Consider the following 16,890-nt stretch of genomic DNA (forward strand, 5'->3'; position numbering starts at 1 on the left):
TGCAAAATGTCATTATTAAAGACTGTCATTATAATGGAAGAACAAAAAAGGAACAAATTTGATGCCAGATATACTTGGGTGATGGTTAATATACCTGAGCGGCATGCCCAAGTAAAGTCAATGTGTGGGATGGAAAGGGGAATTCTTCTCAACCACCACCAATGTGCAGCATTCACCTGGATGATGCGACTTCAGCCATACTGCACCAGAATGCTCACCATACACTTGCATATTGGTGTAGAGGACACTATGTGAAGAATATGACATAATATGAAGAAGGCCTATAGGCACTTTTGGCCAGGATGCTGGGGTACCCCCAGCTCTTTTTTTTTGAAGGATCCCATCCTGGGATTTTTAATGGCCACAGAGAGTCAGGACCTCGGTTAACGTCTCATCCGGAGGACGACAATGCCTATAAATAAATACTTTCCCAGCCCATGATGAAACTGTACAGGCCTTCTTTCATTTCTCCAAGAGCTTCACTAGGGGGGTTTGTGTGCCATAAATCAAATCTTCACAGTAGACCTACGTGTCATATCTGAAACTGATGAATTATGCAATTTATTAGTGAGATTTTGAATCAACTCTGTGCTCTATTGACAGGGCCGCTCAGGGCAATTGCTGTTTTTATTACTATCCAGCAGTAGTCTCACGGGGTAGAATACAAATGACGACTACAAAGGGATTATTTATTCATTATGACACTGCGGAACTTGCAGTGAGTCATTGGAATTCAAGCACTCCCCAGAGGAGATTTTCATCCATTTTCATCCAAGTCGTCTTTGAGCTATGTTGAGATATTGATATATAGTAAGTGCACACATATGCATCTTATATAATTTCTTAACCATAAGCAAGAACTAGGGATGCGCTGATCAGGATTTTTGCAGCCGATACCGACTACCGATTTGTTTTCTTCGTGATCGGCCGATTCCAATGCCGATATCAATTCTTCAAGCTGATATGCAAGCTCTTTGATGACTGTAATTGTTAAAAATCTTTCTAGATATAGTAATACCACAGATGTTGTTGTTGTTATATTACTTGCAGTAATTAGATAATTTTTTTAAATAGAGAATCAAATTAATAAGCACAACAAATATTTCTTCTGCAAAGAGAAATTTAATATGCCTTTATTTAATGCTTATGTCTGTTAAAAGTAATGAAAATAAAACACTTCACAATCTTTACTGTATAAATAAAATTTACACGCATTCGTATTGAGTACAACAGTACAATGTACTTTTTGTAAAGGTAGAAATGTTTAAAGCACATTTATTTTGAGAACATTACCGAACTTGAGGTTTCTGATGGCTCTGTTCTCACAACTGTTTTCTGCTGGCTTGAATCCAAGATGAACTGGTCTGTGATTTCTAATAGACACAATCAGCATTTAACCATCTGTGCTTGATAACGGCGTATTCTACCACTTTATTCTTTGTCTTTCTGCAGTAGCAGTGCCAAATCTTCAAAAACTTTAGCTCTGACCTCAGCTGGATTTGCCATGTCCTCAACCCCAATCTATGATGTTACGCCCTTCAGCATGAATTACAGACCATCATATGGAGCTATTGAGTTTTCATACCGATTTTGCACCAGTTGGAGCTAGACAAATCCTAACCCGTTCCATTATAAGAAAGCTTAATATTTGATCTTGCATCAGTGTAAAAATTCAACCAGCTACAGTTGGTATCTTGTGTGTTCCGAGCGTGATGAACTTTGACAGAAAATCAATACAGTTCCTCTTGGCCAGACATGGAGATAAGACGTCATAATCCTGATGTCGAGGCTTTGTGGCCGCGAGTGTCTCTTCATTATTGTGGCCAGAGATGTCCTTCACTGATAGCAGTCTCTTTTGTTTCTGGCTGCATTCTTAGAAACAAAGAGATGAAGGATAGTCTGTTTCATTATTGCATTTGATTTACATTGTTGAATGCTACAAATTGTATTTGACCAGCCAGTAGAGCTTAAAAATAATAAAAATCATAACAAAGTCATTAAAAACTTAACAGTATTGTTTTTTATATTGTTTTGTTAATTTAATTTTAAAGATATACCATATTATCTACAGTGCGTCATATTGCTGTCGCCTACTGTAGATATCTAAATGTATAAATAGGAGTATAATAACTAATCACCTCTTATATTAAACAGCAATGACTTTTTACTCCCAAAACACTTGCACGCTTCTGTCATAACAAAGAGCTTGCTGAGTCCACTTTAAAACAACCAAACTCCAAGCTATTTCTCTTGACCCAACTTGACCTTGTACCTGGACTGTAGATAAAGTGGACTTTGATTTATTTGTAGTCCACCTTAGCACACCTTAACCATTTTACTTTGTCAAAAAACAAAATAAAAACTGGATTGGAATATATATTGTTTTACAAAAGAATGTTCCAATATTTTTTAAAGTTGGCTAGTAGCTGTTGTTTAAATGACAACTTTTGTCTTAACAGATATAAAACCGCTAACCACGGCTAAGACCAGATCTGTTACAGTTTTTATTTATTGTGCTATATCTTTAGAACAGAAAGATTACATTTGATGTTTATATTATAAAGAAGACATTTAATAATCTTTTTTTTTTTTATAATTATAGTATGTAAGCAACCATTTTAGAACTCTGAATTCCTAGCATACCTAAATTCCAGCCTTGCATTGTGATAAAAAGCAAATTTATTCTTTTTTATTTTATTTAGTATTTCCAACGTAATATCATTAGTTTCCAACCTATCAACCAACCCATAAGATTAAGTTGTTTGTCAACTTTCCAAATATGGCCCAAAGATGCATATTTACTAAATTAGTGCCTCTAGTGGCAGCAGGTGAAACTTAATATATTAATGGTTCTTCTATTAAATAGTTCTGTATGTAAAGTGATCGTATGGCTTCAGTTCGCAAGGTTTGCAACACAAGTTGTTTTAATACTTTTATACTGTTGTTTATTGGTCAATTTATGCAATAAAAAACAGTGATTATACTTTTACTTACATGTTGCGTTTAGGTGTGGTTGGGTTTAAGCTAAGGGTTAGATGCTCCAAAATGTTTTTAAGACTTTTAATTGTTTATGAAATCATTTTTGATTTTACTAATGCAGAAAATAAATGCGTCTAATCTGACTCATAAGGCAGACAACCTTGAAACGTAACCACATGTTTTAATAACCTGCTTGCTGTTAGAGGGCTCGTATCCCTAACATGTAACAATATGCCGTAATCAGCTGCTTGTACAAACAAACTATGAGGTCGTTCTTTTTGGGGGACAGTCTCTTGCTGTTTACACTTGGTATTAAGATGTGTTTTCATCGATCAGATCACAAGTGGACGAGAGAGACACATTACGTTTACACCTGGTATTTAAATCCATCTCTTTTGTCCACTTTCGACCGCTTCTGTCCTGAATACTGTGAGGGGGTGGTCTGTGAGACGGTGGGCCAGTCTCTCTGCTGTCATTCAAACGCGAGTGGGAGTAATTATGAGTTTATATGGACGCAAACTAATATTATGTCGGAGTCCACTGCTTGTGTTGTAAGTAAACATGCTGCACAGTGTTTTGTACATGTATATGTTAGACCTTTCTCTGATATTTCAGCGCAATTGATGAAATAGAATCGCGCAACTTTCAGACGCTTTCAAAACGAAACTACTGAGATTAGCCATTTTAGTTTTATCAATGAAAGGCTTAAAATAGCGGTGTTCACCGCGAGTTCGCGCCATAAGACAGAAAAGACGTAAAACTTGTGTTTAGTACCTCAGATTGGATAAATGGGTGGAGGGAAGGCAGTCGCTTGTGGCTGTTCAAACTCATTCAACCACATGTGCGTTTACACTACAAAAGCAATCCCATCGAAAGGTGTTTCGACTACCTCTGAATGTGGTTGAAAGTGGTCGAAAGTGGACGAGCTCAAAAAGTTTTGAACAGCGTTTACACCTGGCATTAACGTCTTCCACTTGCGATCCGAGTAAACAGCTTCTAAGTTTTAAATTACAAGGAGGTCCATTTTAAATCCTTAAACCTTTGAACCCTGTATTTCAGTGTAGTTTTAAATTTTTCCATTTCTGATGTTCTTATCGAAGCTGATTAAATGGGTCGCTTCCTTTGCCCAAAAAGTCTGGTGCTGTTGTGTTGACAGAAACATGAAAATAAAGTCATCTTAAATCATAGCATCTCCTAAGATGAGCTTTCAAAGTTGTTAACATACTAATTTGTAAACTAAAGTGCATGAAACTTAAATAGTTGTTCTTGACAGAGATGTTAATAGACATCTCCGTCACTATGCAGCACATGCAGCCTTTCATGAAATCATTAAATTGCTTTTGAGGTTGTTACACAAGGCCATGTCACAATTTCTGCTGTGAATAATGAAATATTGACAGAGCTAATTAATGAGATAATACTTTGAGATGTCTGCATTTGTCAATACCTGCTTTAACTCCAAAGTCTACTGGTATAAAATACATTTGTGTGCAATGTTTGAGTAAACCAAATAAAACCTTGTAATAGTAACCTTATAGCCTAATATACAGGTTTGCTAATTATTTGCCATGTTTAAGTTTAGTTAAAACACACTTCATTGGCCAAGAGTATCATTGACCACTAGTCGACTTGTTTAATTTCAACAGGTTTAACGTATGAACTTAAATAACCCGGGCAAAACCCGTTTTCAATATCTCTGTCCTTTCCTGTTACAATTTCCACTGGTACGTATATCTGATTTTTTTGACCTTCAAAATCATCTCAGGAGGGTTATGAGAGGTGAATGCCTTTAGTAAACTTGAATTGAGTTACAGGCCTACTGCATGTCAGTGTGTACACAGAGAGAGAGAGACAGAAGCTAAATGGGAGCTGTCTTTCTGATGAAGTGGGAGCAGTTGGGATGTTGAACTCTTGACTCACTGGCCCGTTCTATTCTAAAATGGTTTTCTGCTGAAATATCACTGCATTAACCATCAAGTGAAATATGACATTGTTCGTCATATTTTCCAACCTTCAAATTACTATAAGTCGCTGAGATATATTTGGAATGTATGCATTTTGACAAGTTGGCACATCTTGGTTAATATGTTGTTTAAGGTTTTGTTTTTTTCATTCCATGACATCATTGTGTTCTCCAATATGATGCTGATACCACAGTTGTTCTGTGGTTGCCATCAGGTTTGTTTGATGTGCCAGTTAAAGGATCCTGTATCAGACCTGGTGAGATAGTGTGGTTGTAATGGTTTCAGGTCTCTCTCTCTCTCTCTCTCACACTCTCTCTCTGTGTTTGGTCTCTGCAGGACCCTTGACTTAGATCCCAATGCCCCTTAGAGGCTCAGATAGGCTAGAACAGAGCTCGACCTCTGAGGTCACTTAATCAGCCTTCACCACAGGCCCTCTGCTCTCACCTATGAAGATAGTTTCCACTCTACCTCCCTTCCTCTATCCCTCACTCCTACTTTGGTCTCTCTGGAGCCTCTCAAGTCACCCAACCACTAAGATCCCCAAAATCTTTCACCTCTTTTTTATGACCATTGGCCAATGTCCTATTCCTCACCTGCAGTGACCTCAGTGTGAATCAGTAGTGACTGCTTTTTTCATCTTCATCATCATCATCATCATGCTTACCTGGGCTCAGACATCTGCTGACAGGCTTAATTTTTTAATGTGTATAGGACAGGATGCACATGCATTACATCGTTTATCAAAGTAAAATGTTTTCTGGCATCAAAAATATTTCTGTACCCCTTAACTCTTTCACCGCCAGCGTTTTTTTTTAAAAGTTGCCAGCCAGCGCCAGCGTTTTTTATGATTTTCACCAAAGTTTAATGCCTTCCAGAAAATGTTCTTCTTTAAATATATAAACATACAATAGACCCTCTGCTTTCAAACAAAAAAAAAAGTAATCAGCTTTTTAAAAGGGGGTAGGTTTCTGCAAAAACACCAACTTTTTGAGCAAAAAGCAGAGATAATTCAATTTTTGTGACGGACTTTTCATAGAGATTCCATTCAGAGCGATCTTTAAAACAGACACGGACATGCAGCCGCTTGCCATATGGCAATACTTCCGGGTTAAAAAAGTTGCGGAAGGGCGGTATTGCGGAAAGACGGAAAATCTCGTCATTGGCGGGGAAGCGTTTTCTCTTAATTGACGAGATATCTCATCAATGGCAGTGAAAGAGTTAATAGGGCCGTGCAATGTGGCAGTCAATTTAATTCTTTTTTTATATACGGTTTAGATTCAGTACAAAAAAGTTTCGTTATCAATAACTTTGCAATCAAGTAGATGTAGAATGTGCTTAAAACTGACAAAAGATTTGCTCAGGTGGGTAGAACAAAAAAGTTTGTTGAGTCCAATAAATTGTGGCTCTGAAGAAAGCACTGAAGAAAGCATGGGCTCAAACGTTTGTTTATTATACACTTTGCAATGTAGTAACCTTTTCACTTTTTGCATATGAAAGAATAAAAAATATTTTTGGATAGACATTTCTTGGTCTGATTAAATTTTTCAATTCAATTTTTTTTGGTAAAAAATGTCCGTTCAAGTGCAAGGAAACATGAACCCAGCTCTGTCTAAAGCCTTGAGATGTGGCTTGTCGGTTGCATGTTTCAGATGTGCACACACAAAACTTCTAAATCAGTGCGTGGGTAGCGCATTAAAATTTGTTTCGTGCCGTCTTTGCTTAAAAAATTTAATTGACAAGGCCTCAAACCTGCAAATGACAAACTGGCCCATGCAGGCAAATTACAGTTCTGTCAACTGTCCTGAGCATTATTCTCACTTGCCCCGGGCCATTGGGCACTCTTTAGAAGAAAAGAATGCACATTAAGAATCGATTCAGGGATTTCCAGAAACTGTATTGATTTGTTAAACTTAAGATTGATAAAAATCTGTGAATCTTTCCCCCCAGCCCTACCCTTGCCCCGGACCATTGGGCACTCCTTACGAGCCCTTCCCGAAGTAAAGAATGCACAATAAGAATCGATTCAGGGATTTCCGGAATCTGTATTGATTTGTTAAATTGAAGATCGTTTAAAGTCTGTAAATCTTTTTCCCCCAGCCCTTTCCCCAACACAATCTACTAAGAGCAACGCAAATGAGTTCAGGGTCGCAACTAAGCAGAGCTGATGAGGTGCGGGTGATCGACTAACGCCTGATGCTCTTGAGTTCAGCACCACGGACATCCCTAATATTTTGGGGTGTGAAATCCCAACTAACGAAGCCATAGTACACTGAAAAAGGACAAAAAAATAATGGTAACAAGAAACAATATGTTTTCTCCAGCAAATAAAAAATAACATGACACACAATATTTTTGTTCCTGTGGCATTCCAAATAAAATCTTACGTAAAAAAAACGCCTGCCTTGTACCATGCGCTCTCTGATCTCTGTGATGTCTCTTCTTTAAGCAACAATTGCAGCCATTTCAAGCACAAAATGATTTAAGATAAGCTGTAATACTTTTTCTGCGTTATATAATGGCACACATTCCAGTAATATCACATGTGCAAACATTAGTATATGGCATTGCATGAATCATTTAAATACTCTCCTCCCATATATTTTGCGTCTAAAAGGTAAACTCCTTGAAATGCGTATGCAACAAAGTGGGTCGCAAAAATAACTAGACCACACCTGTTCAGCGCTAATTATCCACTGCGCGTCTTTAGTAAATCCTGACAGTCGTTATTTAACGACAAAATGATGGTTTTCGCTGGCACAAGCTGTAATTAAATCTGTGCCTTAAACTTAAAAAAAAGATTAAAAGAATGTTTCAAGCCCTTAATCCTAGTCTAAACCTAACCTAATATCCAATCCTAGCCCTGACTTTAATGTCTAATTTATGTAGTGCAGTATTCCATCAAGGATGTTGATCCAGGAACACAGCCTCCTTGGGTAAATCACGTTAAGCGGATGCCCGCAGAGGCTGGCTCATATGTTTGTCATTGAATTTGTTTCCTGCAAGTCTGCGGGAAATAAGAGCTATGACATGCGCTTTTGCTTTTTGTCAATGAAGTTGCTCCTAGACAATTCCTCTTTGAATTCCTATACGTGACTTGAAACCGTTGTAATCGAAAACAGTTTCCTTGAATACATTTGGGACTGAGAAAGTTCGCCGTTTGCATTTATATCCCACCACAGGGAGCTTTCCCAACATTGAAAGAGAAATTACTGGTACTTGTATTGCACTGGTCAGGTCTATATTGCTTAAACTGTAAAGAAGAGTTGTTGTAATTGCTCTCTGTCACCGTTCACTGTACTTGCTGAAATGGGACTAATTCTCTTGGGATAATCTTTTGCAATTGTTCGTCTACAGAAAAGAGACGTTCTTAATCCAACCGCTGCGCCTCAGGTCAGAAGAAATTAAAATAGCAATGTCAGATTATGCTTTTTATCATTCCTACACCAAGAAACACTCGTCTCTGCAGGAAAGCTGGTTGATGAGGTGAAGGAACAATGAAGAAGAGTTTATTACATTTTTACACATTTGACCTTCTAGAAACTTGTATGTCGCCTGCATGTAGCTGTCAATCTCCTTTGTGCTACTCCATATCTGGGTTCGTTCAACCCTGGACAGAAAAACAAGGAAAACTGGGGGGAACCCACTTAATATTCACAGGGCAGTCATGGTGAATTGAAATGAATGAGCGAAGAAGGCTGAGGGTTTGTGAGTGTGTTGGAGCGAGAGAGTGTGTGGAAAGGTGAAAAAAACGTGAGACGGAAGGCGAGTAAAAAACATACACAACTGTGAAATTGACAATTGGGAATGGCGTGATAGCTGTCGCTAAAAGTTGCCTATCTACATTTTAATAAGAAGGCACTGCCCAGTAACACTCCTTGAGAAATGGGGAAGTGAATGTTTTAAAAATGCCGCTACAGCTTCCCATGAAATTACACTGTATTGACTTGTAATATGTAGCTGGTTCAAGGAATAATTAGTTTTTGGGGGCACTCTACTGGAAAAACCAGGTCATAACTGATTTAAAGTTTGTATAGCTGGTTTTTAAAATGCTGTAGGTGTTAAAGCTTGTCAGGGTGTTTTTTACTCCAAACAAAGGAGTATACAATGATAACTACCTAGACCATCTGGGATGAATATCCTACCCAGTCTCCCAAGGTTTTGTGATATAGTCACGTAAACTTTTTGATTATTTTTTTCGTGATATCACAAATTTCCGCCTTTTTTCGTGATCGTATAACGAATTACTGTTTTCATGTGATTATCACGTATTGGTTACTCAACTGCCTTTTCCTATTTTCAAACCATTGTCGCTTCGGTTTAGGGTTAGATTTGGGGCTTGCATTAGAATGTCACTTTATGTATTGGTTTATATTATTCTGATACATTTTTTATATGTCGCCTGGCGTTAGGGTTACGCCGAGTTCAGACTGCACGATTTTAGCCCTGATTTTGACTCGCTGAAAGGTTTTGAGAAATTGCAGACAAATGCCCGAAATCACAGGCAAATCGATGCTCGTGCACGCGAGTGACAATCACACGGTGCGAATTATCCAAGACGCGTTCTGAGAGAATCGCAGACGAGTCGCTGACACACGTGAGATATCTGGCATGCTAAATATCTGGACCTGTCGGCATTACAAAAATATGCCATTTGAAATGTGTTTTGACTAAAAATAACATCGGCGATGACCTACAGCCAATAAGAGAGCAACATACAGGGCAGCTGGAAGTTCGTGGAGGAGTTATGAAGGTACAGCCCATAATATCAGCAAGCATGGATTTGGTTAAGAAAAGGGCTTGTTTTTTTTTTCTTTTTGCTTCAAATGTGTGCATATGCAATTTGTATGGCAAGCTTTTTGCGGGCTACCATTAATAATAATAATCCACAGTGTAACGCGAGAACTCCGGTCTTGAACGCGCTACCTCGCGTTGTTTCCTTGTCACTTCTCGCGTGCGTTTGGCTGTGAAACTTAGTTTTCGGACCGGGACAAAGTTGTCGGCGATTCTTCCTATGGTAAAGCCATGTAGTGTGAAACCCCCTGTTGCCGATCCATTGTGCAGTGTGAAACAACAGCAACTGAATGCTACCCCAGATAGTAACGCAATATGAAAATATCTGTGACCCAACTTGTTTGAAAATCATGCGGTCTGAACTCGGCATTAGTGTTGGGTTTGGGTAGGGATGTAAGTTTATGTAAATCTAACCCTAAACCTAAGCGACAATGGTAAGAAAATAGGAAAAAACAGTTGAGTAACATGATAATCACACGAAAACAGGAATTAGTTATACCATCGTGAAAAAACACGGAAATTTGTGATAATATCAACGAAAAATAATAAAAAAATTACGTCACTCTATAACGAAATTTTGTGAGACCTGGCTGGAATATCAGGTAGCCAGACTTCTGACATTATGCATAAAGCCTTGTCTACTTTGATGTGTATTCTAGCCAAAAAAACACCAACTTAAACAGGAAGAGACTGAGAAGAACAGCAGAAGACCAAGAAGTAGTGCTGTGCGATAAGTTGATATCGCAATGTAATTCCCCCCCCTATAAATTAATAATTACAGTTTGAAAAGTAATCGATAATGTTTGCGTAATGCTGCGCAGGCATTTTGCAGACTGCACTTCCGGATGCCGTACGCGGTCTTGGTTTACAATCACAGTGTCACTCACTAATTTACGGCGAATTCACAAGGGGCGAAAGCATTAAAGCTTGATGGAAGGCTTGTCTGAAGCGTGCCCAACGGCCAATCAGTGGCCACAACACAAGCTCCGTTCTTCCATAAACGTAATTGGCTGGCTCTGCCTAGGTTTTTTGCATAAGGCGATATGATTGGCTGACACACGCATTTTTCGCTTGAAAAGTTGAGAAATGTTTAACTTCTGGTGCGAGCAACGGCACTGGCGCGTCGCAGACGGATCCACCAATTCAATTCAGCAACGAATGACGTCATCCATTAAAAGTGAATGGGAAGCGCTAACGCTTACGCCCCGTGTGAATGCCCTGTTAGACTTGGTGGAGTGGAGTAAGACAAATGAGCGACAGTAGCTGAGTTTCCATCCAAATGTGAAGCAAATCTTTTTAAAATGTGCAAAAAAGGGGGGAGGCCAAGCACGCTTTCGTCATTAGGATGCAATTGTTTTAAAGAAAACAGGAAGTAAAGTGCTCTCTCAACACTGGCGTCCATGTGGCTTTTTTTCAAATAGTTTGGGAAGCGATGACACACAGCACTCTCACATGCCCAACAAATTATTTATAGGCTTTTCCCACTGCACTTAACCCTGAGTTATCTTCATTCTAAGCTCTGCTTTAAACCCTAGGGTAAGGAGCGTTTCACACTTGAATTTAGAAGCGGGGTTATCCCCAAAATTAAAATAGGGTTATAAACCCTGCTCTACAGCAAGGTTTGCACCGCTTTTGTGGTAATTTAATGGCTTTTGCAGTGCATTGGCTGAAAAACCAAGTTAATTTTGTATGTATGGGAAAACCTTATTATTTGAAATACAGTATCATAAACATGTTTTGTGACACTCGCATAGAGCACAATTTATATTAGAGAGGAAAGAAGCCTAATTTCTGATTCTTTTCAGCTGTAATTCATCACAATAATGAAGGAAGTGCTTTCAAAGTAGCCATTACAGGAAGTCCTATGTGTTCCTGTGCTCTCATTCTCTCATTGTGCCTCCCTTTATCCAATTTCTGCCCCGAAATCAGACTCAATTCTCCCGGTTGTGACCGCTGTCTGCCCAGCCTTCTGACCTTCACACCAGACTCCTTATCTGCACCTCCGGTCAAAAAACAAATAGACTCAATACTCGTAACCAGCACATCACCAGTGCTATTGACCAAATGTGACCGCACGCACAGGATGCCAGCTGCATTGTTTAGTGGTGGCAAAACAATACATGACAGGATTTCCTGCCCTCTCTCTCCCCATTTGCGGTCACTCCGGGCTCCAAAGAACGTGCCTGCTTTGGAGGGGGGAAATAAATTGTTGGCCCCCCGTAGGATTTAACACTGAATTTGAGCTGGTTGTCTATACCTCCACCTCTTCACTCGCCCCTCCTGCATCTCGCTCGCTCGCTCACTCTGTTACCAAACATGTGTTCACAATCTCCCTCTCTTTTACACTCACATCATTTCTCCTCTTCAAACACGTACATGCTCCCACATTGTCCTGAAGTTCAAAGAGAGAAACTGTGACACGTCAGCTGACCGGCCCCTTCCAATCAGATAAGTTCTGATGTAAGTCTTTAGCAGCAGCTCGGATCAGATGAAGCGTGCCTGTAGGATCGCCGGAGCTCTGGTGGAGGCAGTGCAGTGCAGTATGGATAAGCAGCGGCGAGGGACGCACAAACAGGGATAGACTGTGTGCTCTGCCTCTACAGCATGGATGAGTCCAGCATTCTGAGGAGACGCGGGCTACAGGTAGGGAACGTGGAGCGACGGCGAGCGGGGGCGTTTGCTTCATTGGAGTTTTGTAGCTACTGTGGGAACACTTGACGTGTGGGTTGAATAAGAAAATAGAGGCTTGTGTCTCTGCATGCTTAGACATTTCATCTCCAAGTGCATCACTAAGATGTTTTAGTTGTCACTGAAAGGCCTCCAAAGTACAGGAATTAGTATTGATTTGTAAAACGATTGTCAGAAAACTGCCTTTACCTTTTCTGGTAAAACATGGTCAGCAACTTAACAAAACTGAACACAACAGGCATTCTTTCTTAAAGTGGTGTCTGCGCTAGACTGTTGACTTCATTATGATAATGAAACCTTAATTGAAGTTGTACTTTGCTGGCAAAACAATTAATATTAAAGCATTTAGTAGCAAAGGAGCCGCAGTTAGTTTTTCCAGTTCATTTAGGCTTTAGTTAGAATGGCAAGTTCCGAATGAGTGCCAATGGTGTAGATTTAATATTTAAAATTACAATTATTGTTAACTTGGAGCAGAGCAATTTTAAGAGTGATTTGTTTTGATTGATTTGTTTATATTTTATCTTATTTTATTGGCAATAACTTTGCTTGATATTTCATGTCATACTCTTTTAACCTCTGTTTTATTTGAGCTAAAGGACACTTTGTGATCTCTGAGAGCATCACAGTAGCTCATGGCAGAAAAAATATGGCTTGCCTGGGGACAAGATTCAGAGTACTGCTTTATGATTTTGTATCGGACAGACTCTTTTTCATTTGTCTGTCAAATGCATGACAATGCGCCATGCCACACTCTCTGTATAGCCTTGGGCTATGATCTCCTAAATTGGAGATGGTGTGTTGACTGCAATGTTTTATATGAATTTTTTATATTGTCAGGGAAGTTCCCAATTGAGTTTGTCTTAATTGATACGGCATCACAGACAGTTAGTGTTATGCTGAGTTTACACCATCCGCGTTTTGGGCGTCAAAATTGCGTCTAACGCGCGTGGTTTGCCGCTTGAACAACTTGGATGCATTCGCGCGTGTAGAGCGGAGTAGACGCGCGGAAAAAGCAAGCATTTGACGCGCGTCAGAGGCAAACTCCGCTTCTTGTGGGAGGGGCTATGCGGTTGTCTGTTTGCAAGATGACTGATGTTGATTGTGCATTTATCGAGAGAGTTACCAGTTTGTATTTGGTATTTGTATTACTATAGGGGGAAAATAAACGACGCGGGTCTATAAACGTCACGTGACTCAAAAGTGAAGTGTATTACAATTACCAGGTTGCCCAATGTCCTCACTGACAATCTTCCAAGCGAGGTCCTTTTTATTCCTGTCTCCTCTATAGAAATAAGAAATTGTGTCGTATAGCTCCGGGTGACTGCTTATGGACAATACTATATCAAGCGTTGGTTGAATGAGTGACTCCGGGCGGGGCTGCCACCACAGCAGCAAGCAGGCTCCTGATTGGTTAACGTGGCGCGGAATTCCGCCAAAGTTCAAATTTTTCAACCCTGGCGTCATCCGAAATTCGCGTGAATTTCGCAAAATGCACCATTCGCGCGTACCGCGCACAACGCTCAGCGAGCTTCACGCGCGAAAGAGGCGGAAACGCGTCTTCCACGCCGAATGCCTTTTCCGGGCCGTGGGACCTCTTGACGCGCGTCAACGCGTCTTCACATTGACTTAACATTGAAATCACTCGCGCTTCTCACCTCTACCGCGGTTGGTGTAAACGCAGCATTAGGGTTTAGATGGGTTAATGCTAATTTAAGAAAATTAAGGTAGCTTCATGCAGGGCAACTGTTAGATACCCACTGAACAGATAGTGTGACCTATTTATTTATTTTTTTAACAATTATTTCTGGTTCTAGGTTCTGATTGGCTGATAGCCGTTATATATTCTACCAGTATCGTAACAGTAACAGCTTCACCGTCTCGTATTGTTTACATATAATTCCGCCACTGGTCATGAATGGCATGAAGCACTTGAGCTGTACAGTCGCTCTATCTGTTACTGGAAAAAGCTGCAATTAACCCAGCTAGTATATCGTTTACAGGCGCTTTGGCACTTGTAAGTAACTGGCTCACTAAGTTATACATCAGGGATTCGGTACACTTGATGGCTTATTTTCCGGTGTTGTGAATATTAAAACATAAGAGAACACCACTAATATTTATAAACATCACCCACAAACGACATCAATCTGACTCTTGGGGATTTTTTATCTGGTTAAAATGCTATATTAAAAACCCTTATTAGTCTGTTTCATAGTACTGACAAGAACAAAGCAAAACAATAATAACAAATGAGAGATTTAATATGAATAAAAGACTGTTTGGTTAGATCTATCGACAACAAATTAAATCTCACTTTGACCATCAGACAAAGATACTTCAGAGCTGTTACTCTGGCCTAATCACAGCCATGATGACATAGAGCTATATCACACTACTACACAAGCTTTATTGCTTAAATATATATTATTAATAAAATCGCATTAAACATATTTATGTAGTTACCACTTACAACTACTTGTTACATACACTGTCAGAAATAAAGGTACAAAACTGTACCTTTTCTGCACCTTTTCTTTTCACCCTTAGTTTACCTTTACAGGACTACAAAACAGAATACAATTTTGGGTAGATTACCGTACCTTAAGGACCTACATTGTTAGAAAAAAGTCAAAATATGTACCCTAGCTGTCAGCGGGGCAGCACCCTTTAAAAAGGTAATTGTGTGGACCATTAGGTACAGATACAGTATGTAAACATTTAGTACAAGCATGTACTTTTGAGATACTAATATGTATTTTTGAGGTACTAATAAGTAGGGATGTGCATTTATGTAATTTTTTTCATTTCTATTAATCCATAGGTCTTAAGAACGAGTACTCGATTAACTGGGGGTGGGGGCGTACACGTCATGGTGAAAATGAAAATATTTTTATTAAAAACACTCAAATAAAACTTAATTTCGAAGAAACTATGACAGAACAATATACATACTAGATTCCTAATAAATTAAATGTTTTTAACAGAAACCTCTAACAGGAAAAGCTGCGTGATGAAGTGAAACTAAAGGGTTAATAAACACAAACCGAAGCGCTTTCTGTATGACGCACTCTGCATAATATTAATCCTTTATATAACATAAATGTACAACGTCCATCTATCTGCATAAATGCAAGACTTCAACTAAGTTTTCTACTAAGTTATCTAAAAAAAAGAAAGTTTAACTCCCTTTGTGGATGTGCATCATAGACAGCGCACTTTTAAACACGTCCAGTCAAAGTTCAAGCTTCATAACATTAAGCAGCTTTAAGTGTTTTGCTATCATTTTAGCGTTAAGCTGTGTCGTGTTGTCCTCTTACCTCAGTCAAGATGTAATGTTAATGCTCGTATGGCTCTCTGGTATCTCTTGACATTTGATGTTTAAATATGACATGATAACCCATTGAACTTTTGACGGCGCTGTACATTTTGCACCTGACTGACTGTATTTCCGAATTTCACGGCATCCTTTTAAACCATATGCTTCAGTGATGTGAGTTGTGGCCGGCTTCATGGGAGCGGCGGGCATTGCGCGGATCGTCAGGTTGCTGCGGTGCAGTCGCGCGGAATTATCTGTTTGTTTTTTAATCACGCATTGTAATGTTACTGATGTCATACGTCGGTCTGCGTAGCTCGACACGACGTCAAAAACGCATCTCCAGACCCAGTCTTTACTACCACATGCGCTTGTAATGCTAACCAGACATCCAAATGCCGCCATATCCACAATAAATAAATAAACCCACAATTTTCAATAAATTACTCCATGATATATTTACCCTAAAGCCATTCAAGATACATAAGTCCATCATCTACAATTTGAGTTATTTTTAGAAAATGTCATGGCTCTGTCTGAGCCGATGGTGTAGTGGGCAGTGCTCCAACATTAGGGTCTCTCGCACTTTCGGCAACCCGAGTTCAATTCCCGGCTCGTGGTCATATGCCGATCCCATACACCTCTCTCCTCACTGAACTTTCATGTCCTCTCCTTACTCACTGTTAAATAAAGGTTAAAATGGCCATAAAATATAACAAAAAAAAAAAGAAAACATCCAGGTTCTTCCAAGTTCATAATGGCAGGGTCCAAGACTTTCAAGCTCAAAAAAGTGCTTCCATCCTTCACATAAGTAATCAAAACAGCTCCAGTGGGTAAATAAAGGCATTCTAATGCTGGATTTCCACCGACTGCGGAACGGCTGCGAATCCGCTGCGGAACGGCGGCGGAGTCAATCAGTTTCCATTCAAGTCAATGTGTGTATTTCCACTGACTGCGTTCCGAATCCGTCACAGCTCCGGCCATTCGCAGCCCTCCGGAACAAATACTACACAACTCAATTCAATGCATTGTTTAGTGTTGTTGCAGTAGGCTACAACAAGGTGTCAAAGCAGTGGTGCCTTCAGAAGTGCCTTAAACACATCAATCCAGCGGAACACGATCCATATTTTATACACAATCGCTTGAAATGCATAT

At 39.5% G+C, this 16,890-nt stretch overlaps 1 protein-coding gene across 7 annotated transcripts in view; it reads left to right on the forward strand.

Moving 5' to 3' along the window:
- The window catches only part of mast4 (microtubule associated serine/threonine kinase family member 4), a 152,275-nt gene that overhangs the window by 48,628 nt on the left and 86,757 nt on the right, over window positions 1-16,890 (forward strand). Inside the window, exon 1 of one of the 7 annotated variants that reach the window (XM_065284561.2) lies at window positions 12,258-12,377. The exons of 5 other annotated variants lie outside the window; for them this stretch is intronic. In XM_065284561.2, coding sequence (XP_065140633.2) covers window positions 12,339-12,377 — 39 coding nt within the window. In that variant the 5' untranslated portion in view covers window positions 12,258-12,338. Of the gene's footprint in view, window positions 1-12,257; window positions 12,378-16,890 lie in introns of those variants that run through there. One more of the 7 variants, XM_065284559.2, reaches the window with a different exon arrangement.

The sequence above is a fragment of the Paramisgurnus dabryanus genome, chromosome 5 (assembly GCF_030506205.2).
Source record: "Paramisgurnus dabryanus chromosome 5, PD_genome_1.1, whole genome shotgun sequence".
NCBI classification, from domain to species: Eukaryota; Metazoa; Chordata; class Actinopteri; order Cypriniformes; family Cobitidae; genus Paramisgurnus; species Paramisgurnus dabryanus.